The following is a 25,982-nucleotide window of genomic DNA, read 5'->3' on the forward strand; positions in this document are numbered from 1 at the left end:
AAAGGTTCCACTGCCATTAGTGCCTGAAGCTCTGAGACTCTTCTGGCAGAAGTTATTGCTAGCAGCAGGGCAGTCTTCCAGGATATAAACTTTAGATCAGCAGAGAAAGCCGGTTCAAAAGGAGGTAGCGCAAGTTTTTCCAGAACAAAGTTGTGGTCCCAGGTTGGTGTAGGTGCTCTCCTGGGGGGGTCTAATGTTTTTTGCCCCTCTGAGGAACTGCCTTGGAAGTGGATGTGAAAATAAGGGTGGATCCGTGTTGTAGTGGGCTGAAATAGCCAAGGCGTGGATTTTAATAGATGAAAAAGAAAGTCCTTTGTGCAACATCTCAGTTAAATACTGTAGAATCTGAGGCATGTGAGGCTGTAGGATATTTTGGTCTTTAGCTTGGTTCCAGGCGCAAAACCTTTTCCATTTGTCCGAGTAGGCCTTTCTGGTGTTGGGCCTCCTAGCTTCCAGAACAACATCCATAACTGCTTGAGGAAGAGGAGCTGGCTGGTTGCTTAGATGATTTGCCATGCAACCAAATTTAAGGTTTTGAGCTGGCTGTGTAGAATCCGATTGTCTTGCTGTGTGAGCAAATGAGCAATTTGTGGTAAAATCAAAGGTGGGCCCTGGGCCATATTCCTTAATAGTGGGTACCAGTGCTTGCGTGGCCAGTCTGGGGCTATGAGTATCATTCGTGGTCTCTCCTTTCTGACTTTCAGAAGCACCTTTGAGAGAAGGGGCAATGGAGGGAAGGCATATACTGTCAGGTTTTTCCAACTGAATGAGAGTGCGTCCACTTTCCAAGCTTGATGGTCAAGTGTCCTTGTACAAAATTTTGTTAGCTGATAGTTTTGGGGGCTGGCAAACAGATTTATGTCTGGGTGGCCCCATTTTTGAGTTATCATTGCAAATACTTGTGGATCCAGTTTCCACTCGTGGGGATCCATGATGTTTCTGCTGAGGTTGTCTGCCAATGTGTTCATTTTCCCTGGCAGGAATTGAGCTTGTAGCTGAATTTGGTAAGCCAGTGCTGTGTTCCACAAGGTCATTGCTTGCCTGCATAGAGGGTATGAGTGTGTACCCCCTTGTCTGTTTATGTACCACATTACTGTGGTGTTGTCCATCCTTATTGTAAGCTGTCCTGGATGTAAGAGGTTCTTGAAGGCTGTCAAGAGCATTCTGTACAGCTAGCATCTCTTTTTGACTGATGTGCAGATTCCTTTGATCTGCAGTCCATATGCCTTGAACGCACTGTCCTGCCATGTGTGCCCCCCAGGCATAGTCCGATGCATCTGCTGTCATAGTTTGCCTGGCTGGGGGCAAGGTGAAAGGCTGACCCTTGTTGAGGTGACATGCCTGTGACCACCATAGAAACTCTTGTTGAAGGCAGGGAATGAGATCATTGTGTCCAAGCTGTGGCTGTGTTGAGACCATACACTTTTTAGGTACCACTGTAATTTCCTCATATGCAGCTTTGCAAATGGTATTAGTATGCAAGATGCCATGAAGCCCAAGGCCTGCAGAATTATTCTTGCAGGGAGTTAGGTCTTTGTTGCCATTGTTTTGAAATATTGAGTCAGTTGTAGTCTGTCTGGCGTCAGATAAGCCTTCTGGGCCGTTGTATTCAAGCTGGCACCCAGGAATGTCATTTTGTGAGGGTACTAGTTTTGATTTCTTTTCGTTTACTGTGTACCCTAGGCAACTTAGAAAATGTTTTAGAAAAGACAGATGTTGTAAGAGGATGTCCTTGCTTTCTGCTTGGATGAGGCAGTCGTCCAGGTATGGGTATATTTGAATTCCTCTCTGTCTGCAGTATGCAATTACTGGTGCCAGGCATTTTGTGAAAACCCTGGGCACAGTGGATAAGCCAAAGGGCAGTGCAGAGAATTGGTAATGGGTTGAACCTGCAATGAAACTGAGGTATCTTCTGCAATTTTGTCCAATAGGGACATGCAGGTATGCCCCCTTGAGGTCCAACGTTACTAGACATGCTTTCTTGCCCAACATGGGAAGAAGCTGCTGTAGTGTTAGCATCTTGAATTTGGGTACTTGTAAGAAGGTGTTTAGAATTGAAAGGTCCAGAATTGGTCTCCAGGCATTGTCCTTTCTGGGGACTAGAAAGAGTCTTGAGTAAAATCCTTGGCCTTGCTCCCGTGTAGGTACCAGTTGAATGGCTCTCATGTCCATGAGAGCTGTAATTTGTTTTTGTGCCTCTGCCCATTGATTTTGTGGCAGGTCTGGCATTCCTCTTTTCATTGGTAAGGTGTGGAAATGGAATCTGTATCCTTGTGAAATTATGCCTAGGACCCATTTGTCCTTTGTGACGATGTGCCAGTTGTCTGGAAAAAGTGCTAATTTTCCTCCCAAGGGAGCTGCCAAGAGAGTCTTGCTTGGCCATATGAGGTTTAAGTCATTGAGTTTGTCTTCTAGTAGTTTGGGGCCTGTCTTCTCCTCCCTTCTGTGTTGCAGTGCCCCACTGTCGAGGTTTGTAGTGGGTTTGTGGTTGCCCTCTGCCTCTTGGGCGTCTGTATTTACCCCTCTGTGGTCTGTCAGTAGCTGGAAAGGATCAATTTTTTGTTGGCCAATTTCTGCTGAAGCGAGGGGGCTGAAGCTGTAGAAAATCTTTGACCGTCTGCATAGATTTTGCCTTATCCTCCATTTTCTTTAAGACTTCTTCTGCTTTAACTCCAAATAGGACATCCTGCTGTAAGGGAGCATCTAGAAGCTTTGCTTTAACATGATCAGGCAGAGTTTGTTCCTTTAACCAAGCATGCCTACGTACGACAGACCCAGTAACAGCTGCTCTACAGGAAGCTTCCAAAGAATCAAATCCACACTGTAAAGTAGGTTTGCCCACCTGTTCAGCTGCATGCAACAGATCCTGCATTTCTTTCAATTCAGGCTGTTGAGGGAGTGTGCTCATTTTTTGTCTTATTTGAGACATTAGAAATTGCTGGTATTTTAGCATGTGAAATTGACAATTTAGTGCTCTCATAGCTAGAGTGGCTGAGGTGTAAACCTTTTCCCCCCACCTGTCTAGTGCTCTGGAGTCCCTTTCAGAGGGTACACAATTTTTTGCCATAGACGCCTTAGCCCCTTTGGGACCCTGTGAGAGTCTCTGGATCAGCAACAGGGCTTTTATGAAGGAATTTGTGGGAGTCAGGCACTCTAATATCTGTCTGGTTTCGCTGGAGAAGGAGGCAGAGAATCTGGATTTAAACTAGATTCTAAGTAAACATCATCCACAATGTCTAAAACTGGGGGGATAGCAAGAGGTCTGTGCTGGGGGAATAAAAGAAACTGAGTCTTTTCTTTGAGTCCGAGTAGTCCTGACCTTCCCAGTGAAAATGTTCCCTCAGTGTGTAAAGTTTCCCCAAAGGAGTAGTCTTCAGGGGGAGAAGCTGAGGGAATGGACTCCTCAGCATCAGAATCTTCATAAGGGGGAAAGGAGTAATCTTGTTCCTCAGAGGAGCCTGAGGAAATAGACACTTGATCAGAGGAAGCATAATCTTCCTCTTGTCTAGGCCTTTTGTCAGGGGTGGGGGGGGGCCCTGATTAAAGAGATCAAATCTTCAGCCATTTTAAGCATCTGTTTCTCAGGCATGGGGCCTTGAACTGGAGACTGAAGTGCAGTCTTTTTTGGTTTAATAGGAGTCTTAAGCTTAGGATACGTTTTTATAGTGAGCGTTGTCGGTCTAAAGACACCTTCAGAAATGGAAGGTGTTTCTGCAGAACCGACATCTCATTCTGCAATGTCGTCGGTAGGGCCTAAAGTAAATGGCTGCATCAGCCTAGCACTCTCCGCCAAAGGATCCGATGCAGTCTCGTGTTCCAATTCTGCGGTAGCCAGGGGCTGCATAGGAGCCTCACTGAAAACTGGTAAACCGGAGACTGGCCCAGCCGAGGCCTCGGAGTTTGGCTTGGGTCTAGACTGCCTGTCCTTATCCTTGCGTTTTTTGTGCATGCCGGTAGTCGGTTGCTCAGACGGCATTGTGTGGTTAAATTTTCTACCGAAGTAGTGTTGTGCGAAATCAAAGCGTCTTTTTATAGTACGCTAATTGAACCTAGCACAAAAGCAACAACCAGTGACGTCGTGGTCTGGGCCTAGGCAAGGTATACAGTAAGAATGAAAATCCTTACGAGGTAATTGCTTCCCACAAGAAATACAATTCTTAACTTTTTCTGACATCAGTCTGAGGCAAGAAAAGTTTCCCCAACGGGGTACTTAGCTTTATTGAAGACTTCGGATCTGAAATTCGACTTCGAAAATCTCAGGAGTCGGCCGACTGGCACTTGCGAACTGCTTCTGCTTCGGGCACCGTGCGGCAAGAAAGACTGAAGAAATGGCATCGGATGCATTATATACACCCCTGGTGCACTGACGTCAGGGAAGAAGCAACAGCAACCGACGCCGGACCAAGACTTTGGAATTCAGGCCAACTGCGGGACCGCCTGATGACAAGATAACCCAAGTGTGATGACTGCAGCAGGGTAACACGATGAACATCAGCATGCTCCAAGTTGAGAGGAAGAATGCCTGCACCAAGATATATGTTAAGGATATGCGCTAGTCGTTTAGAGTATAGCTTTTGTGTTCAGTAGATTGAGATGAAAAAAAAGTATAACAGAGGATTGAATCTATAATTAATTTAAGATGTTTTTCAATCATCTTGCTGGAAACATTATTATTATTTTGTTTAACAGCAGTAAAGAAGAGAATGTCAATATTGAGGAGGAGGTGTAGAAGGGGAATAACAAAACAGAGAGATACAAGACATTGCTTGAGATTTTGGGAATAATCTACTGCTGCTAAGAAATTACACTGAATTCTGGTAGGTTTTTGGATTTCCAAGGTAGGCTGATTGGAGAGTCCTGAAGAGTGTGTGAAAATTGTGGCAAAAATGTTTTCAGTCATCTGCATGTAGAACTAATGATACACAGACTCTTCTATAATGTAACGTATTTATCAATAAGCGGCAGAGTGGGCCTAGGATGGATCCTTGGGGTATGCCCACTGTATGGGTTGATTAGCACATCTTGCTAATATCCACACAAAGCAAATTTTACTTCAAGCACAGTTACACTTTCCACCAGTCCCAGCAACAAGCTATAATTAACATGGCCTAACTGGATCTCTAACCTTGTTAATCTAACCCTTCCCAATGGTTACATTCCTGAAGCCTGGAAACAGCCACTGTAATACAGTTACTGAAGGGCATCCCAATCATGGACCCAGGTAATTACAGACCCATTAGTCTCACTAGCCTCATATGTAATGCTTTGGAACAATTAGCTCAGACATCATTAATCTTGACATTGAAAATGCCTTAACTCTGGAGCATATTCAGTTTGGCAAGGCACAGCCTGCTTCTTTAACTTTATTGGCTTATTTAAAAAGTGAAAGCAGTAGACAGCAGTTACACAGTAGATATAGTATATATCCACATACAGGCATTAGTGACGTGCAAATCTGAATATAATTCCATATGTTGTGAAGTGGATAGCTAACTGGTTGTTTACAATTTCTAAAAGCAAAAAAGTTACAAAGGGTATACCCATGGGGCTCAGTATTGGGTTTTCTATTTCTTCCAATTCTCAGATCTTCAGGCCAACACTGCTGGCTTATGTTCATCAGCATTTGCAGTCAACTGTTAATTGGGTGCCATTTGACCTTTCCATGGCTCACAACTGCTCCAACATGGGACAAAACTGTGTTAACCAACTGAAGCAAGGAAAATGGTCTCAAATTCATTAGTATAGTTCATTTTAGCAAAAATGTTTCCACATCATACCATTTAGGCAACACACTCCGCTATCAGGAAACTGCCACAGTGTATCTAGATACTCTTGTTGACAATTCCTTATCTATGGATAATCACGTATCCAAAGCAGTTCAGAAAACCTCTCTGGCAGATCTAATATCCAAAGGCATCTTCTCTAGATCCAAAAAAAACACAATATCCCCATATCTCAGACCTTATTACTGAATATAATGCAGTTTTCGACAGAAATCTAAGCATATCACTTAATTGAAACTGCAGAAATTCCTAACCAAAAACAATCAATGGTCTCAATTTCCTTAGTCATCTGGAGAGACTGGGAGCACTTTCTCATACACTCCTCCTCTGAGGATGCGTCTCTAAGCTTTTTGAGCCACGACCGACCTAATCCTCAGCCTCCTTTTCCTTCACAGAAAAGGCAGCTCCTCAAATACTGTTTAATGGAACTACACCTTAATCAACAGATAAGGCACAGTGAACATGGCATGCTATCTGTTTTTGGGGTGGCTAGTCTTTTCAGGGATAATTTTTTGATTTGGTCCTCTTGGACAGTATGTTAGTTTAAAAACCTGTGGTTAGTACAAAGTGTATTATTCTGAAATGATGGACTTGGGTGGAAAATTACTGGAGGTAGTTGCTTGTATAAAACTGGAATTTACTTTGCATGTATTGCACTTTGCCAGTGGTTCCCTGTCTAGTGTTAATAGCTTAATAATGCAACTCCAGATCTGTTTAGAATTAGTTTTACTGGAGGTCTGCATACTATAAAAAAATAGCTTTTTGTCTTTTAATATCATAGTTTTTACACAGCTGAAATTTTGATGTGGTTTTCTTTTCTTTTTTTTCTACTGTCCGAGAGACATCTGTTTGACATTGTTAACCATGGTGCAGGTCTCAGTTTTATTTTCTCTTCTGGTGAAGAGGTCTTAATGAATTTGGAATACTTAGTGTCTGAATCAATTAACTTCCATCATCATCTACAGAGAGAGGTTGGACTGGAGTCCAATTACACTGTGCGAGTACAGAGATGAACATGATTTTACATCTAACATAGCTACAGGATATTATTTTACATACTTCCGTAACAAACACTTTATTATGGTCACCTGTACTGTCTAGCAGCACCACTATATTTCTGACAAATTTATATATAAACAAGAAAAGGACAAAGGTATTTCTCCTTGAAAAGTGAAAGAAGCATGGACAGCACTTAGCTTTTTTAAATGTTGAATTTGAGTCACCATTTTACAAAATTACATGTCTTTTATACAAATTGCAAATACAAACTTAAGAGACTTAAAATCATTTCATATCATACAGTATGTCTCAAAGTAATTTCTATGCAAGACTAAATGAAACTGCATGATGCATGAAAAGAGCTAATGAACTGATGTACAATATGTATACAATGGGCCCTACTACAGATCTCTGAACACAACTATTTTTCTGTTTACAAGCATTCCTAGTTTAGTGAAATATTTATAACTTGAGATTTATTTTTCGCTACTGTAAAATTTCAATCTCATTACAATGAGAATCTCTTTAGCATGCACTTCTCCAGCCACGACTTTGGGAAGGCAATACTGCGAAAGGCAAACTATGAAAAAGATCCTGGTTTACTGAACACACAAGATCAATCACAGCAGTGATGGCAGGCTTAGAGTTCATGGCACATAAGGATTCCAAGGAACGACAAGCTATTCCAGCACAATACAATTGCAATGATGAGAAGACATCTTGAGTCCTGTGTGCTGTTCTGGAAGCCTTCAAGGAGCGGAAACAATGACCACCACAGGGAGATTCAAAGATGGGTTTCAGAGATTATCTCTTCATATTTTATGCTTCAGAATTTCCTGATTAAATCTAAAGCTCCATCTGGATAACTCAGACATAGGACACCCCCCCCCCCATAAAAAAACACACCATTACAGAATCATTGTACTTTTTTTTTTTTTTGGACAACTGACTGTCCACGTAGCTTGGTTTTCCCCATTCAGGTGCAGGTTGGTAGAAGGGGATTCTGGCTCACTAAAAAGCAGCAGCATGGGGTACAGGGTAGGAACGATACCACGTTTGGCAAAGCACTATCCAGATTATCCTCAGTCTGTAGAATTCTCAGCACTACAAACCAGAGGCAATGGTATGCACAGATAACCAGCATGCAAAAATAGTACCTCCATATACAAAAGCAAGACATCTCTCACCATTTCTCCTCTATGAGTTAGCAAATGGCAATGATCTCCAGGGAAGGAGGACTGTTAAATGCACCTTCCCTCCCAGGCAGCTTCAAGATGACTTGACCCATCCCTCCACATGAACAGGCTACTATGTTCATATGACACAGAATAATATTTACAAATCATCTCCACCACCACATGTGACTAAAGACAAGTCTGCCTTAACAGTTTTTTTTTTTTTAAATAGAACTAAAGACTATATATAAATATGTCACCCTGTTATCACGGGTAACTATGTCATCAATAAAATGAGAAGTTATGTACCTACCATAACGTTCCATGTTAGTTGTCTTCTCTCGCCTTCTTTCTTGCTTGATGGGTTTGGAGCCGATCTTCGGCTCCGACTCTGCACTTGCTAAGCTCGAGAGTCACTTTTACCAGCTCGAGGCAGCCCCATATCCCATGATGCAAGGCGGTAAGTACCCAGATCTCGTTTGTTGACAAAGGGGCAATAGCACCAAGCATAAACACTTCCTAAAGGAAGAAAGAAAAGCCTACAGGATGGAAGAAGGACCAGCTCTGAATGGTCTTCAGCATAATAATCCTAGTAGAAAAAGGTCTGTCCAGGCCTGGGGGAAGGAGGGAGGGTCGCAAGAAAGAAGGCGAGAGAAGACAACTAACATGGAACGTTATGGTAGGTACATAACTTCTCAATGTTAAGTTGTCAATCTCGCCTTCATTCTTGCTTGATGGGACCGCGTCCCTAGCACCTCTATCCTGGGTGGCTCAATGGAACAGACTCTTGAGGACTGTAGAGCCAAAACTGGCTCTGTCCCTGGAGGCCAAGTCCAATTTGTAATGGGAAACAAAAGTATGAGGAGTGGCCCAAGTGGCCGCTGCACAAATAGTGTCTAAAGGAAGTCTAGCTTGAAAGGCTGTAGAAGTAGCTAAGCTTCTAGTTGAATGTGCTTTAGGTTTTGAGCACAGCTGTTTTCCCCTGAGCCGATAAATTTCAGAGATGACAGAAGAAAGCCATCTAGATAAGGTCACTTTTGAGACAGGAAGGCCTTTCTTGTTATCAGCATAGGAAACAAAGAGTTGATCGGATTTCCTGAATTGTTTAGTTCTGCCCAAATAATATCTGAGTTGGCGGTGGACATCAAGATAATGTAGTTTTTGTTCCGATCTGTTTGAATAGTTTGGAAAAAATACAGGGAGATCAATGGATTGGTTCAAATTAGTCTTTGAGATGACCTTAGGCAAAAAGGTCGGATTAGTTCTCAATGATACTCTGTCTTTGTGAAAGACCAAATAGGGGGGTCGAACCGATAGAGCATGAAGTTCAGACACCCTCCTGGCCGATGTAATAGCTACTAGGAATAAGGTTTTCCAAGAAAGAAATTTCAGGGAGCAAGAAACAGCTGGCTTGAAGGGGGGAAGAATCAAGGATGTCAGCACTAAATTTAGATCCCATTGAGGAGGAGGATTCCTGACTGGAGGCTTCAGGAGGAAAATTCCTTTCAAGAAGGCTCTACAAAGCCTGTGGGACATAATATTGTGATCTGCGAACCCGACATGAAAGTTCGAGATAGCAGCCAATTGAACTCTAACTGTGGAAGAAGAGGAGCCTGCATGAAAAATCTCCGCTAAGAAATCCAAAACTGCCTGAACTGGGGCAGTGAAGGGATCAATATTCTTGGCTTTAGCCCAATAAGAGAAACGCTTCCATTTGCTTGTATAAATCCTCCTGGTAGAGGATTTTAAAGAAGCTACTAGAATGTCTCTAACGGGGTTAGAGATCAAAGGAAGCCTGGCTAAGGAAGGAAGTGGAGCAACCATGCTGTGAGGTTGAGAGAAGGAATAGACCGGTGCAGCAGACCGGATTGGTGAATCAGAAGATCTGGCACTGGGTCCAGATGCCACGGCTGCACCAAAAGGTGACGATGGAGGAACGGAAACCAAATTTGTCGAGGCCAATAAGGAGCAATGAGAATCATTTTGGCTCTCAAAACGGTTGCTTTCTGGATAACTTGAGGGATCAGTGGAAAAGGAGGAAAGGCATAAAGAAGTCCCTGGGGCCAATCCTGGGTCAGAGCGTCTCTGGAGGGATGGCCTGGCAGAGGGAAGAGAGAGAAGTCTGGGCATTTGCTGTTTTGGGGAGTAGCAAAAAGATCGCAACATGGGCGACCCCATTCCAGAAAAATCTCTTCCACTATCGATTGCTTGAGAGACCACTCGTGAGGCATGAGAATAGCTCTGCTCAATCTGTCCGCTAAAATGTTGGTTTTCCCAGGGATGTGCGTTGCTACCAGAAACCGATGAGAGGAGATTGCCCATTGCCAAAGTCTGAGCGCTTCTCGACACAAGGGGTAGGACTTGGTTCCGCCCTGTTTGTTGATATACCAAACTAGAGACATGTTGTCTGTGTGGACTGCAATTGTCCCTACAGGAAGAAAGTCGTTGAGGGCTTGCAACGTTAAAAGCACTGCTCTCATCTCTAGGACATTTATGTGCAGGTGGTACTCGAGCGGTTGCCACGTCCCATGAACCATCCTGCCCTGATAATGCCGCCCCCCACCCGATCAGGGAGGCATCCGTGGTGACAGTGGCTACCGGGGATGGGGGTACAAAGTGTCTGCCTTGGTGAATCTGGGGAGAAGTGATCCACCAAGCAAGATGATTTTTGCAAAGCTGTGTCACCAGAATTTGGTGACGCATTGGAAGTTGTTGGTAAGACCACTGAGTGAACAACATCCACTGAAGAAGGGGCATGTAGAAGCGAGCCAGGGGAAGAAGAGTAATGGCCGCAGCCATGAGGCCTAACACCTTTAGAACCATTCTGGCCTGTACTTTCTTGTTGGCTAGAATGATTCTGACATGACTTTGAATGTCTGAAACTCTTTGGTCTGTAAGGGTAGCTGACATCCGAACAGTGTTTAAGATTGCGCCTATGAAAGTAATAGATTGGCAGGGCGATATTTCGAAGTTGATCGAGATGCCCAAATGAGAACAAAGATTTATTGTGTAATCCCTGGCTTGAACAAGCTGATGCCTGGTGGTGGCTGAAAGGAGCCAGTCGTCGAGATACGGAAACACCTGGAATCCTTGACGTCTCAGGTGAGCCGTGACCACTGCCATGCATTTGGTGAACACTCTGGGGGCTGTAGTGAGACCAAAGGGCAGGGGGCTCTGAACTGGAAATGACTGGACCCCAGCCGAAAGCGGAGAAATCTCCTGGAGCGTCTGCGAAATTTTATGTGATAGTACGCATCCTGAAGATCTATTGAGCACATCCAGTTGTCCTTCTGTAAGAAGGGCAGAATTGACTGAAGAGTGACCATTCGGAATCTTGTCTTCCTCACAGACTTGTTGAGTCTGCTGAGATCCAATATTGGTCTCCAGTCTCCCGTTTTTTTGGGGACCAAAAAGAACCTTGAGTAGATTCCAGGCTCTGAATGGTCTGTTGTGACTGGCTGAATGGCTCTTTTTTGCAGTAGTTTTAAAACTTCTAACTCTGCAATTTCCCTTAGACCGGGTGGTACGTCTGGAAGGGAATTTGAGGGATAGAAAGGACTTTCCTCGAAAGGAATTTTGTAACTCTCGGATATGATCAACTGTACCCATCTGTCTTGAGTGAGGGAAAGCCAGGCTTCTGGGTACAGCGATAGTCTTCCCCCGACTGCCTCCAAGGAGGGACAGCCGGGCAACATCTCAGGGATGCTGAAAGGGCTTGTCAGAGAGACTCTCTGTTTCCCTGGTTTTGTGGACCCCCTCTGCCTCTAGAGCGGCGTCTGTTGTTGTTACCCCCTCTGCCTCTAGGGATAAACTGACCACGTGAATCCGGCGTGACTCCTTGGGATTTGCGGAACCACATTTTGCCACCCTTCTGTCCTTTGGGGTAAGGTCTAGAAGGGGTGGAAAAACGGACTCCTACGGCAGAAAGAGTTTTGCCGTCCTGCTCACACCTGGTCAAAGTTTCCTTCACTTGAGGGCCAAACAAAGCTGACCCATCAAAGGGAGAGTTTGTGAAGGACGCCTTAAAGGGATCTGCAAAATTACAGAGCCGCATCCAGGCTTGGCGTCTAAGAGCCACACCTGTGCCTGCGGCCCTACTCGCTCCATCAGCAGCATATGATATCAGCCGCATGGAGGAGTTTGCAATGGAGTTGAGGGTTCCTAGCTGCGAAGCAACTTTTTCCTGAGCCCCTGCAGCTGTAGGATCCTGCACAACTTCACCTAGCTCCTTAAGGATATCCCTTTGGAGTCTGGTGAAGTGACATAGGTAGTTCAGCGAACGCATAGCAAAGGTCGCTGAAGAAAACATCCGCTTACCGTATCTATCCATGGTCCTAGAGTCCTTATTAAGAGGATGGACAGTTACGGAAGGATCTGCAAGTTCCTTCTTGGTGGCAGCAGCCACCACCATGGCATCAGCGGGGACACCTTTTGTGAGGAATTGCTTGTCCGACGGGGCAGTAATAAATTTAGAAGGCCTCCTAGGGACTGGCTCTACAGAGTCAGGAGCAGCCCACGCCTTTCGAGCAATAACCTGCATAAGGGGCTCGAAAGGCGGAGACCCCCAGGAGGTGGAGGGTCGAGATCCAAACGCCTCCAGGTATACTGACTCATCCTCAGAGGGATTATTGGTGGGCCAGTTTCCCCTCTGTCTAAGGAGTTCTAGGATGTCTGAGAAGGAGACATCCTCAGAGGGGGATCTTGGGGATCCCTCTGAATCATCTAAGTCAGTATCTGAAGTGATAGACTCGGGGGAGTCTACGTGTTTCCTCTTACAGGTCCTCTTCCGCGGAGGATCTCCCGACAAATCAGGAGAATCCTCGGAAGAGGGGGAAATTCCCAGTGGGGAAACCTGAGGCGGAGGATCTCTGGGTCCTGGAGCAAGAGAAGTGGCAGAGATGTCAACAGGCACCATAGAGGGAGGAGCTAAGGGAACAGACTGCTGGCTGAGACCAGTGGCCAGCACACTCTTCATCACCTCGAAGGCTCCCCTCCCAGGGAGGTCCGAGAGAACCCGCTCCGAAGAACTAGGAACTCCAGGACCCACCGAAAAGGAAGGCTCCGAGGCAGATGTCGGAGCCGAGCTCACCAAGGCCGAGGCTCCAAGGGGAAGAGCGGGCTCGGACAAGGGTCCGATGCCACTCACCCCCTCGGAGGAGACCAGGGAAGCCCGGCCACCGAATCCCTCTAAGGAAGGTCTCGAAGAGGAGATAAGAGTAGAGGCTGAAGGAGCAGAAGGGGGTATCTGTCCCTCAGCCGTAGCAGAAACCATTCGAAGACTCCAACTCCAAACTCTGGGGTAGAGTCGAAGGAGGAACTGCAATGGGGTGTGGACTAATAGTCGTCTGCTGAGACGGACTATGTAGCATTTGGGCCAGTGCCTGTGACTTTAGTAATCTACTGACCACTCTCTCCAAATCATGGTCAGAAAGCCTGGATGACCTTGAAGATCGGCTCCGATGGCTCCGTTCCGAGAGGAGAGGCGAAGCCGGAGCCGAAAGTATAGGCTCCAAGGAAGGGGACCTAGACCTCTTCCTCGAAGGAACCATCGGAGCCGATGAAACCACAGAAACTGTCGGAGCCGACAACTTATCGGCACCGACAGGTAGCTTCGATGCATCGGCTCCAGCCGGAGCCGATACGGCCATAAAAGTAAGGGTGTCGGAGCCGACACCGATGCCTGGGCCACATGGTGGTCGGAGCCGATACCGAAGTGGTCAAACCAGAATAGGCACAGATAGCCATCGGTGCCAAAGGTTTGGGTAACCCAGAATCGGCTCCAGCCGGAGCCGATCTCGACTCTGAATGAGTCGGAGCCGAGGCCGCAGGCTTAGACACAGAAGCCTGGGCCTTGGAAGACTTAGAAGTCTTAGATGGGGCCGACTTAGCCGGAGAGCCCTCCGGCTTAAGAAGGCCCCTCAAAATCAATTTATTTCTTCTTTCCTGCAGGACTCTCTGGCTAAAAGAATGACATATAGCACAGGAGTCCTGCAGGTGAAGAGGCCCCAGGCAATAAAGGCAAGAAGTGTGACCGTCTGTCAGAGACATCTTCTGACAGCACGAGTCACACTTCTTAAAGCCTGAGACCCTTTCCTTAGACATGGTGAACAAACACAGGCACAACACCAGTCCAAGAAATTAAAATAAATACAGACACACACACACACCCTAACAAGGGGGGGGGGGATGGGATGTTAGAAAGTCTGACTGAAAAATATAAGGAGACAGGGAAATTTTCTGTCCGAAAGGGACTAAAACTATGTTAAACTAATAATTTTAAGATTTTTTTGAAGAAAGGGGCTAAAATAGTAATGTAACAATTCACTTACCAGGAGCTGGCAAAAGGAGGACCTCATCAGCGAAGCGGCAAACGAGATCTGGGTACTTACCGCCTTGCATCATGGGATATGGGGCTGCCTCGAGCTGGTAAAAGTGACTCTCGAGCTTAGCAAGTGCCGAGTCGGAGCCGAGGATCGGCTCCGAACCCATCAAGCAAGAATGAAGGCGAGATTGACAACTTAACATCACCTTTTAAAAGCGATGCACTAGTCAGGAATCAGGGAAGTCATGTAAATAGTACTCTAGCCTTCGACCAACATGTGTCCAAGGGTAGTAAGAAAATCCTTTTATGCTGCTCAACTTTCAAGCAACAACATGGCATCTAGGTCCACAGATGTCATAATACCACTGTAACTGGCCCTCATCAGGCCCACTGGAGAGTATAATATCCCCTTTGTTATGCACCTGACCATAAACATGCAGCAACTAATCCCCCACAAAGGTTTCCTATAAAACGAATACAGGGAGTAAACACAATGTTCTACTCAGATTGCCTCAAAAGCCCTGTCTCTTTACTCGGTATCATATAGACATTGGTCTTTGCCTGCTATACAAGGCATTATTCCTGGGTCCTGTTTTGATGAATCATTTGCACATCTGCAAAACAAACAGCACCAGAGCTACTAGATTAAAAGACCTAAATTTTGCTTGCAACATAAGTAGGAAGTGTTGGACAGAGAGAAACATGTTTCCCAGAAAATTCCCATTCGCTGGAAAAGGTTTTCCATCCATGTGAAGCAAAGCTCCTCCCTATACCTATTTAAGCACAACTTGGACCAATGAATGGGTAAATAAGAAATTCACCCCTGGTCTGGCTCCTATGTCTCCAATGAACATAGGCAGTCAGTAAATTACTCTTCTAAATCAGATATAAATCTAACTTCTGGGTCACATTTGGCTTGCACAGCTAGGCTTTTAAGGGCCCTAGTTGTCATATGCCTAGTATACACCTATGAACCTACAGACAATATAGTGTGCACACTTAGACACACAAGGATATATACATACAAATTTTTATTTATATATATATATATATATATATATATATATATATATATATATATATATATATATATATATATATATATGTCGTCTCACAGTAAGACGTCCTGTTCGATTCTCAGCTAGAGCGTCTTCTGTGTGGAGATATGCGTGAATGGGCGTACCTTCGCTGAAGGGTGTGCATCAGGGCTGGCAACTCGGCATGTAAAAATCTACTGCCAATCATTAGCGGACCCGAGTGCCGCTGTGGCAACCCCTAACCGGGAAAAGTCAAAAGACACAACAACACACATACATACGTGTGTGTGTGTGTGTGTGTGTGTGTGTGTGTGTATATATATATATATATATATATATATATATATATATATATATATATACATACATACACACACACACATATTTAAGTACATTTACATACATACACATGCATAAAACTATAAATACACAGAACATGCAAAATGCCTAATGCAGGCAAACAACCAAAGCAGTAGCAACCTCATCCTAGACAAAGTCGCATGCTTTCAACACCTTATTTCTACATGTGCACAAAACAGCAGCATGTGGCACTTAAAATGAGATCAATGGAAAAGTCCTGTGAAACTGTCACCTTACATGCCATTGTATACAAAACACACCTAAACCTTGGCTTCTGAGCTGTGTGCTCCTTTGGAGTGAAAAAGATTTAAGGTGGGGGTGGCAGATGATATACAACATCCTTAAATTATTAGGGCCAAGGGATCAAAATGCAGAGCTCCTTGTATAACAACCAGTAAGCAGGAGACTAAATTATACCAACATTTCATTACTTATTTACAACATAAATCACACATTTCCACAAACCAACACAGGTTTGTAGCAAAGGATAGCTATACAACTGATGTAAACTGCTGCACATCCACTCTCTCTATTCCCTGAAAAACAATGTAACTTTTTTTTCTCCATAATAAATCTTTATCGTTATATTATTTTCATACACAAGTAAAAACAAACACAAAATTTTAAAAGACAAAATACAAAACAAGACTACTAACTAATATCACTAACTATCACACCAAACAAATATACAATATTTACAAGAATGCTTCCATGTAAACATTAAGAATAGAGACAAAACAAAAAGTAGTCAATAATATTTCCAGTAATATACAGTTTAAATACAAAATTCTCTCCAAGCAAGTATATAAATGTGAATACCTTCATGTTAAAAGTGTTATGCTAATATAATATTAAATATCTGTTCCCAAATTTTTGGGTTATTAATGTTTTTATTATTCGGACTTAAGAGTAGTTTATGAGCTAATATATGCCTTGTTGCCAAAACTCTAAAGCTTTCCCAAGATGTTTTAGATGGGTCTAACCAATTAGTGGCTATATAAAGCTTCATTAACAGAAAAATATTAATATATATAGTACTTTGTGTTCTAGGGAGTTCTTTCGGAGGGAATATGTAAAATCGTAAATTTCCATGACAACGTTGTACTTTGGTAACCCATCTTCTGAAGTTGAATCTTAAGGGAGTTTTTAGAATTAAATTTATGCAGGGTAAGGCGCGTCTAATATGCATTATTCCATATCACCAACTGGGTATACATCAATTTTTGAAGAGAAGTAGATTTGATAGTCAGGTCAATTGCTTTAACATCTTACTTTTGTCTGTCACTAAAATTTTCCCTTCCCAATAGTTGGATAACAGAATTTTATCATGAAATTTAAAGTCTTTAATTAATTTATTTGTTGTTGTTATATATTTAATATCCTGTTGGAGGGCTTGCCACAACTCAAAGCATTTATTAACATTTTCATCTTCAGGTTTAAAATTTATAAAGTAACTCATAGCAAGTTCTCTAATTTGTCTCAAAATAACAAGATCATTTTTGGGTAAATTAAATTCTTGTCTTATTTGATTGGCCGAGCGGTCCAGATATTTGTATATATTAATCAAAGTTAAATTAACTATCAGTGGAAACTTTTTAAGATCAATTAATTGATTGTTCAATTTTAAATTAGGATTCCTATGAAAGAGTTGAAAAACCATCATATACTGACCCAGATCCAAAGATTGAAATAAATCTTGTATAGATAATATGTTAGTTTTATTGTGTTCAATAATCACATAAATTTTCAAAGTATCTTTACCTAAAAAGGGTATTGCTTTAGGATTAATGTTTAACTTTAAAATATATTTATAATTCAAAATCACCAAAGTTGGTGTCCACTTAGTAGTAGTTGTATCATAGTTGGCAATTCTTAGAATTCTATTAGAGTTCACGATTAGGTTGTACAATTTGAAGTTAGGCAACTCCAGTCCTCCTTTATTTTTTGGGGTCATTAATTTATCATAAGATATCCTGTTTTTTTTTGGTTCCGAAATGAATTTAGCCAATTCTTTATGAATTTTTTTAAAACATGTCTTCGAAAGTATTAATTGGGCTGACCTAAAAATATAAAGTAACCGTGGTAACACATTCATTTTGACAATTGAAACTTTTGCTAGTAGTGGCAGTCGTAAATTTTTCCACCTCCCGAAATCAGAAATTATTTGGTCCCAAATTGTTTTAATGTTATTATTGTAGAAGTCTTTATTGTCTGTAGAAAACTCAATACCTAAATATTTAATTTTTTCTTTAAATGTTACCTGCCCAATCAAAGGCAATAACGAAAAAAGTTTAGGTGACTTTAAAGGAAAAATATTGTTTTTTTCCAAGTTAATTTTGTAGTTGGAGACTTCTGAAAAATCATTAACAGCCTTCAATAATTTGTCAGTGTCAGATACTGGAGATGCACAATAAATATTAAGATCATCCGCAAAAGCTGCCATTAAGATTTTAGTTCCATAGATTATTGGGACATTATGATAGACATTCTGTTTAATAAATAAGAACAGAGGTTCAAGATAAAGATTAAATAGTAAAGGGGACAAAGGGCAGCCCTGGCGTGTTCCAGTCTTAATCTGTATTCTTTTGGCGAGGCTTCTATTAATGCACAGTGTAGTATAGGGATTACTATACAATATTTGCAACATTTGAACAAATTCATGGGATATATTAAAATAAGGTAAAAGAGCATCAAAAAATTTGTATCAACCCTGTCAAAGGCCTTCTGTGCATCAATTATAAGGGCATAGATATTAAGATTATTTTGTTTAGCATGTGTTATCATAGTATGTAATGTAAGAGTATTATCACTGGTTTGTCTACCTGCCATAAATCCAGCCTGTTCTTTGGATATTATACGAGTCATGATTTTCTCCAGTCTAGATGCTATAATGGAGGTTAGAATTTTCATGTCTACATTCATTAATGATATCAGTCTATAATTATCGGGGTTTTGAGGATCTGAATTGGCTTTATGTATAAAAATAGTCTTTGAGGCGTTAAGATGAGAATCATTAATAGTATTCCTAATTATATAGTTAAATATAACTGAAAGCATCTTACCAAAAATATCCGCAAACTTTTTATAAAACTCCACGGTCATCCCATCAGGACCTGGTGATTTATGTGATTTCATATGTTGAATTGTATATACTATGTCTTCTTCAGATATCTATTCAACTAAATCATTTTGAATATCCTCTCCTATTTCTGGAAACTTAATTGATTGTAAAAATTGTTCATAGATTCTATGCAAGGACATATCCTTTTGCCCATCATAAATTTTTGTATATATTTTCTCAAAAATATTAATAATATCCTCTGTTTTAGAATATATTTTATTATTAAATTGTATTTCCGAAATTTGTAGTGTTGTTTTTGATTAATGATCCTAGCCAACACTCTCGATGGTGTTTGAACGTGATTAGCATATCTCGCTAACATCTTATATTCTTGGAATGTTAATCTACTATTTTGTATTAAGAAGAAATCCTTCTGACATTTAAATAGTTCTTTCTCTGTTTGTTCATTAAAATTCTGAATCAGTTGTTGATCCAATAATTTAATTTTAGTTTCCAAGTTTTGAATATCTTTATTTAGTATTTTGTTTAATAAGAGGCTTTTTGCAAAAGGATTCCTCTTATTTGTGTTTTAACTGTTGCCCATTCAATATCTGGGGCATATCTGGGCATATTGTTGTTTTGTTAGACTAACCAGTAAGTCTTTAAGGTACTTTGTAATTTCCTGCATTATTTCTTCCTTATTCAGCAGATTTGGATTAAGAGACCAATTATAGCCTCTTTGCCGCAAGGTATCTTTTATCTCCTTAGCAAAACTCAGCGAAATTTTCAAATGATCTGATAAATACCGTGCATGTATAACAACTAGAGGTTCTAAATCTAAACTAACCAATGTTCTTGAAATCAGGAAGAAATCTATTCTGGACCACATTTTATGACATGGGGAATAAAATTTGTACTATTAACATTGTTTAAATAGTGAAAAGGGTCATACAATTGAAAGTCTTCTTTAATATCATCCAGTGTCAATACTGCATGCTTATTAAATGCTTTGCATGGACAAGATCTATCCAACTTCGGATTTTGATAAGCATTCCAATCACCTCCAATTACGTAGTATCTATCAAATTGTGTTAAAATTGAATACAGTGATGTTATGAATATTTGTTGATCATTACAAGGTGCATATATGTTTAAAAGTAAAATAGGTTTTATCAAATAAGGTAGATGCCAGAATAACACAGCACCATCGTCCATCTTTATCTGTATTAGAATCTAAAATGTTGTCCTTATATTGGTCTTTAATAATTATAGCTACCCCAGCACTATTTGACTTACCTTCCGATGCTATTACTTCTCTGATCCACTTCTTTTTTTTTCTATCAACCCATTGATCATTCATTAAATGCGTTTCTTGCAGTAAAATAAACCACGCCTTAGCCTGCAACAATACATGTAACAATAGTTTCCTCTTCTTTAAATTCTGGAGCCCTTTAACATTCCATGAATCTAATTCCCACATTACCAACGTTGACTGTACAATAAGGGTTTTGAAGAGAAAAGATTAAAAAAAACACAGTATATTCAAAACCATACATGATCTGGAAGTAATCCATATATCCCGTCCTAAACCAGTGCTTACCCACTCTAACCCCGGACCAGGACATATAAAGGTCTTGTGTAATATAGAATAACAGAAGATTTAAGAAAAGAAACAAACAGGAAAACATCACATTATAAAATTTCAAACATGTTCCATAGTTGAGACCTATATAATCTAACTTAACTATGACAAAGCCTAAACTAAACATTCCCTAACAAGCACTGCATTGAGCTACATCTCCCCAATCAAGTATATTTAAGCAAATCAAATTAAAATACAATATTACAGTACATATGAAAATAAATTGAAAAAAGGAAGTTTTAATATTTGGATTAGCTATCTATAGATAAACCACATGCATAGAGACACACAAAAAAATAAATAAATAAATAAAAAAAACCATTAAAATACAACCCTATGTTAAAATAAACATATAGGTAGATACAGGTATCCCTGGTTATAAACCCACACCATCATAGTTTTATACTAAAGCAAACTACTAACTAACTAATATAAAATGCATTATCACTTTAACACAGTACATTATGAACTATAATGATAAGCATATTTATACAAACATTACTAAATCCCTGCACCCTCTCTAAATAATATAACCACAAAATTCTACATAAACATGTATAAGAGAAACAAATAAAATATTCCTACGTGCTTACTTTACCATACAACAGTGTTATTTTGAAGTTAAATGAATAAAAAGATGTTAAAACAGTTTCCTTTGGTTTCCCAAGCCTGGAAACCCTGTGAAATACTCGCGACGGGGAACCGCTTATACAGACGGACTCCCGGAAGTGTCACAGTGAAATCTGCACCCATGACAGCATTTTAGGCACTTCCTGTCTTCCTCCTCGTCGAAAACACTTTGTAGAAGCCATAAAACGATGGGAAACGAATGCAGGTAATCAAGATAAGCAAAAACAAACAGTTTTATTACTCTGGAAGAGGCCTAGAGCTTTTTAAACGCAAACAAACGATTATCCAGTCCTGGGAACACAGTAAACAATGGATCCGACCTCAGCAGCATGCCAGTCTCAACGAAAGTTCAATTCAAGTCTCTGATACAGGTAAAGCCTTGAAAACTTTAAGAAACAGATTTTTTTGCCTCATTTTTAGTGGAAATAGCATGTTTAATCCCATCCATTGTAAATATAAGCATATGTGGGTATTTCATTTGAAACTTAATTTGTTTGTCAATAAGAAATTTACAGTATGGAGACAAAGACTGTCTAGCTTGTCTTACCTGTATGGGTAAATCCTGTGACATGGATATTTTATTATTTTTCCACATGATATAGCCTCCAGTTTGTTTTACAGTAGTAAGTATTCTGCTTACATCTTGATAGTCAAGTATTTTAACATATACAGGTCTAGGAAAGTTAAATGCTTGTGACTCTCTCAAAGATCTGTGCGCTCTTTCAATAATAATCTGTTTCACCCCCATCAGAGTCATTTAACAGCACTTCAAATATTTGTAATATGGATGGAATTCATTCATTATACTGAATAGATTCTGGAATCCCTCTGAGAATAATATTGTTTCTCCTGGATCTTGCTTCTAAGTCCATAAGCTTGTTTTGCATAGCCTGTATATCCACATCATGTAGATTAGTTTTCTTTTCAAGTAAAGTTAATTTATCCTCAGTTTCAGAAATTCGAGCTTCCGTCTTATCCATTCTCTCCAGCAACTGAGTACATGAGTGCCCAAATGTTTGTATTTAACAAGTCAGTTCTTTCAGTGCTTCTTGTATGGGTAGTAGAGCATTTCCGATATCTTCCATGTTTAATGGTTGTTCAGATTTAGATTTGGTCCCTGATTTCTGTTGTTCCTGCATTTTAGTAATTTTTTGTCTTTTAGAAATCACATCCTTTTCAGGTGACTGCAATTCCGAAAGTTTTGTTTTAGTAGTGGTTGTATCCATGTTTTTTTCCTCTTTTGACATCTTATTTGAACACAAAGACTTGCAGCATAGAAAGCACACGGTTCCTTTGTTTACTTCTCTCTGCAGAGCCAGCTAATCTGTTGTAATCCAGTGAAATATATTCCTTTTTTCCGGTTTTTCTTCTTAGTAATAGATAGTTAAGTGTAGTTGAAGTTAAAGTTATTTTATCGAAGATTTGATGTTAAAAGCTTTATATTATCCACTCAGGGTTTAGATTTCCTCAGGTTAATTAGAGAGCTGCAGTTCAGCAGTGCTTACAGAACGGCAGCCATCTTTGAATCCAAAAACAATGCAACTTGATTAGTGAAAAGTAGCACATATGGAATAAAACAGAAAGGAAGTAATTTAAGTACAGATTATAAAACAGAGAAGAACCCCCCCCCCCCCACACACACACACACACTTGGCAGCAAATTAAAATATCCCATTGTCATACAAAATAATATTACATACCTGTTCAGAGCCCTATGTTCAGCTTCTGCTTTTTCAGACTCTTGTAAACTAAGTGCAATGGCTTTCTGGAGATCGTCCTTATCATCATGTGTGAGATCAATCACACCTGAAACAAGATGAAAAGCACTTCTTTATCACACATGCAAATACAATGCACAAAATAATATGGCATGAAGAACTAAATTGGAGTGGGCATTTTGTATAATCTGTTAATGCTCATCCATACCATGTAATACAGCTTTATATCTTATATGCATGGCTAATATCAACTTTTAAAGCAACACCCCAAAAATCAGGTTTCAACAAAGTATAATTATTCAGATTTGCTATCTGACCTTGTAGGAAATGATAAAATTAATGAATTCAGTTACACAGAACATTTCAACAGGTGGTACTGAAAAAAACAAGTGCTTACCACTTAGCAATCATAACTCTGTCTCTGTTAAACTTTGACTTAAAGACACAAACACTGTTTGTGTAAAAAAAGCAGTTAATGAAACAAATATTCACTTAATGGTACACCTAGTAAAATGGTGTGGCAGAATCTGTGTTGGGGATGGGTAAAGCAGAACACATCATGGACGGTTAACCATATCTGTGACCAATAGTACTGTACTATCTAATACAAGGTGCTAAACATGTCACTTGTGTAATTACACTGCTGGTACAGTACTTCAGAATTCAATTAACAAACCTACTATCTGCCAAAGCAGCAAGTCAATCTGATGTGCAGTAATGCAGTAAATTCACTTGGTTATCCACAACTACATTGGGAACTGTTTTAAATGTCCATTTTAAGTCCCCCACTTAAATTTACCATACACCGCAAACTGCTGCAATAAAACATGAGAGTGCTTCAAGTGTAATACAAAGTACAATTGGCTTTTTTAATAAAAGTACGCTACAGAGTCTGACTGAAGAAAGATACCTTTTGAAATAACTCGGCACTTTGTTTTTCCAAACTCTGTGAAATGTTGAAGTGATACTTTTAAGGAAGAATGAGTTTTTTTTTTTTTGTGGCATGGTAATGCTGTGCTGCATTAATGAAGGATGGCTTTGAATAGAAGGATAACAAGCCATAAGGTTTTCACAGAAAATAAAAAATGGAAGGACACAGAAATGTGAATAGATCTTCAAGGAATCAGACAAGCTTGGAGAGGTCTGTGTGGAAAGTGGGCAACCTACAAAACAGGCAGAGGAGGAATAATCTACAGCTGGGTGGGCTCCCAAATCACCTGAAATTCAGAATACAATGGGTCTGGTACCAATTAAGATAACCAGGACCTTTGTTTTCAATCTGCAGTTGTTTTGCAGTCCAAGCCAATGAGGACAGCCATCAAGGAAAGCCTCCCTAACAATTGTTTTAAATATTTAGATGTTTTTGGGAGAAGGAAGCCTTAATACAATAGACAAAAATGAAAAGGTAGCTGAAAGTAGCCAAAATGCCTTTTGTACTTCCTTCGTAAATTCCTTTATAAACAGGAAAATTGTTCTGTTGTCTTTTGAACTAAGCTTCATAGGATGGTAGCAATGACTTGGTTGGTTTACCCAGACATGCTTGTTCTAAATAAACAAAAAAGACAGCCGATCAGTTTTCTAGTCCAGAGGTGCAACTATGCAGTGATAAAACAAGAAAAGTCAAGGGGATAAACAGACTGCCCTTGGTAAAATATTCCTTTAAATGAAGCATAGAAGTTCAGAGGACCTGCCTCATTGCATGCTGCAACTTAGAAGGGTCTAGAACCAATAAGTACGATGAAGGGCAGATATGTGGTGACTGATAGCTGAGGCAATGAGGGTCCCTGTTAGCCTGATTCAAAATATAACAGACATGAAGAGCTGGAGAGGAGACCATCCACCTAAATAAAGCAGATGAGATTTTATGGAGAAAAGGAGATCACATAAGTAAGGGATGCTGCATTTTAACAGTGCAGTAAAGTTTAATATCCAAAACTCTTTACCTCCCAAAGTAGTAGAAAGACTTGATCCTGACAACACTGTGGCAAAAGAGTAAATTATTAAAAATTGGAGACAGCAGATTGATTGTAGAAAATGATTATTCACTACACAATAGAGCCAAAGGGAAGCAAATTTATTCCAGCGATCAGGGAATATAGAGAAGCAGATGTGTGATTCAAGCCGCTGTACCCAGCTGTCTTCATAATATTTTTTGCTGGAGGATCAAAGTCATTTTTTAATGTAGAACAGCTAAGTAAGAAAGAAAAACATTTGTCTAAAAAAAGTGAACCATCAAGCAGAAGGGGACTCCACTTCTCATTCTTCTGATAATAAAGATTAAAGACAGACTTTAACATTGAAACCTTTTTCAATGTTCCAAAGGAAAATGCTTGAGAGACAGGAAAAAAAAAAAGCACAGGAGCTGACAAGAAGAATTAGGAGTACCTTGGATTTGAACCAGAGTCTGGTATGAACAGGAAGATGACTAGCAACATTAAAATTAGTTAAAAAATACGAGACTATAAAGTATCAATTACATTTATGAAATACAGCTTTAAAAGAAAAAGTGTAAAGACTACACTTGTGTCGACCTTATTAAAGTTGTGGGGGACTGCCCAACTTCATGAATTAAATGTTTGGAGAGAAATATAAACTAAAAGTAAAACAATGTTTATTCTTAACAGTATTTGTATAAAACATTTCATGATATAAATTACATGTTATATAGTAACGTATTTCAGTTACTGTACGTGATAAACTAAACAAGTGTCTGTTCTTTTTTAGTTTTAAGAAATACAGGGATTACAATGTAAAAAAAAGAAGAAAGGCTGGACAAAGGCATGTTTAAGTTATATACTGCAATCTTGAGTTACTGAGGATGGGAGTGCAAGGATTATAATATATGTAGAGATGACATGCTCTCTTACTTTTGTATAGGTGAATAAGCTAAGGGGCTTGACCAGTCAATCTAACAACAATTTTTTTGGTGTAAGCAATTAAGAGGACAATCAATGTAATGAAAAGTTTTCCTCTGGCAAATAACTGTTCAGTGTAAGTCAACAGAATTGCAGAGCTGTACATCTGGTGCTTATGTTTCCATGGAGATAAGTTGACTCTGGGGGAAGCAATAAAACCCAGAACATGTTTTAAGGCTTGAGGCCAATATTTCCTGACAGTATACAAGTGTTGTTTTTTTCACACTGCTTTCTGTTCTTGTCTTAATCTTCATCCTCCACTCAATTAGTGCAAGTAGGAGCAAGGGATGCAATGTGTCTTAGCATGGACAGCCTTTATGTCTTTGTGTGCAACTGTCAA

At 40.3% G+C, this 25,982-nt stretch overlaps 1 protein-coding gene across 1 annotated transcript in view; it reads right to left on the reverse strand.

The window, feature by feature from the left end:
• Nucleotides 1–25,982, reverse strand: part of USP28 (ubiquitin specific peptidase 28) — a 732,083-nt gene that overhangs the window by 511,401 nt on the left and 194,700 nt on the right. Inside the window, exon 4 of the mRNA XM_044081073.1 lies at nucleotides 22,710–22,815. Coding sequence (XP_043937008.1) covers nucleotides 22,710–22,815 — 106 coding nt within the window. The remainder of the gene's footprint in view (nucleotides 1–22,709; nucleotides 22,816–25,982) is intronic.

The sequence above is a fragment of the Protopterus annectens genome, chromosome 8.part0 (genome assembly GCF_019279795.1).
Source record: "Protopterus annectens isolate FY-2018-M chromosome 8.part0, PAN1.0, whole genome shotgun sequence".
Lineage (NCBI taxonomy): Eukaryota > Metazoa > Chordata > Ceratodontiformes > Protopteridae > Protopterus > Protopterus annectens.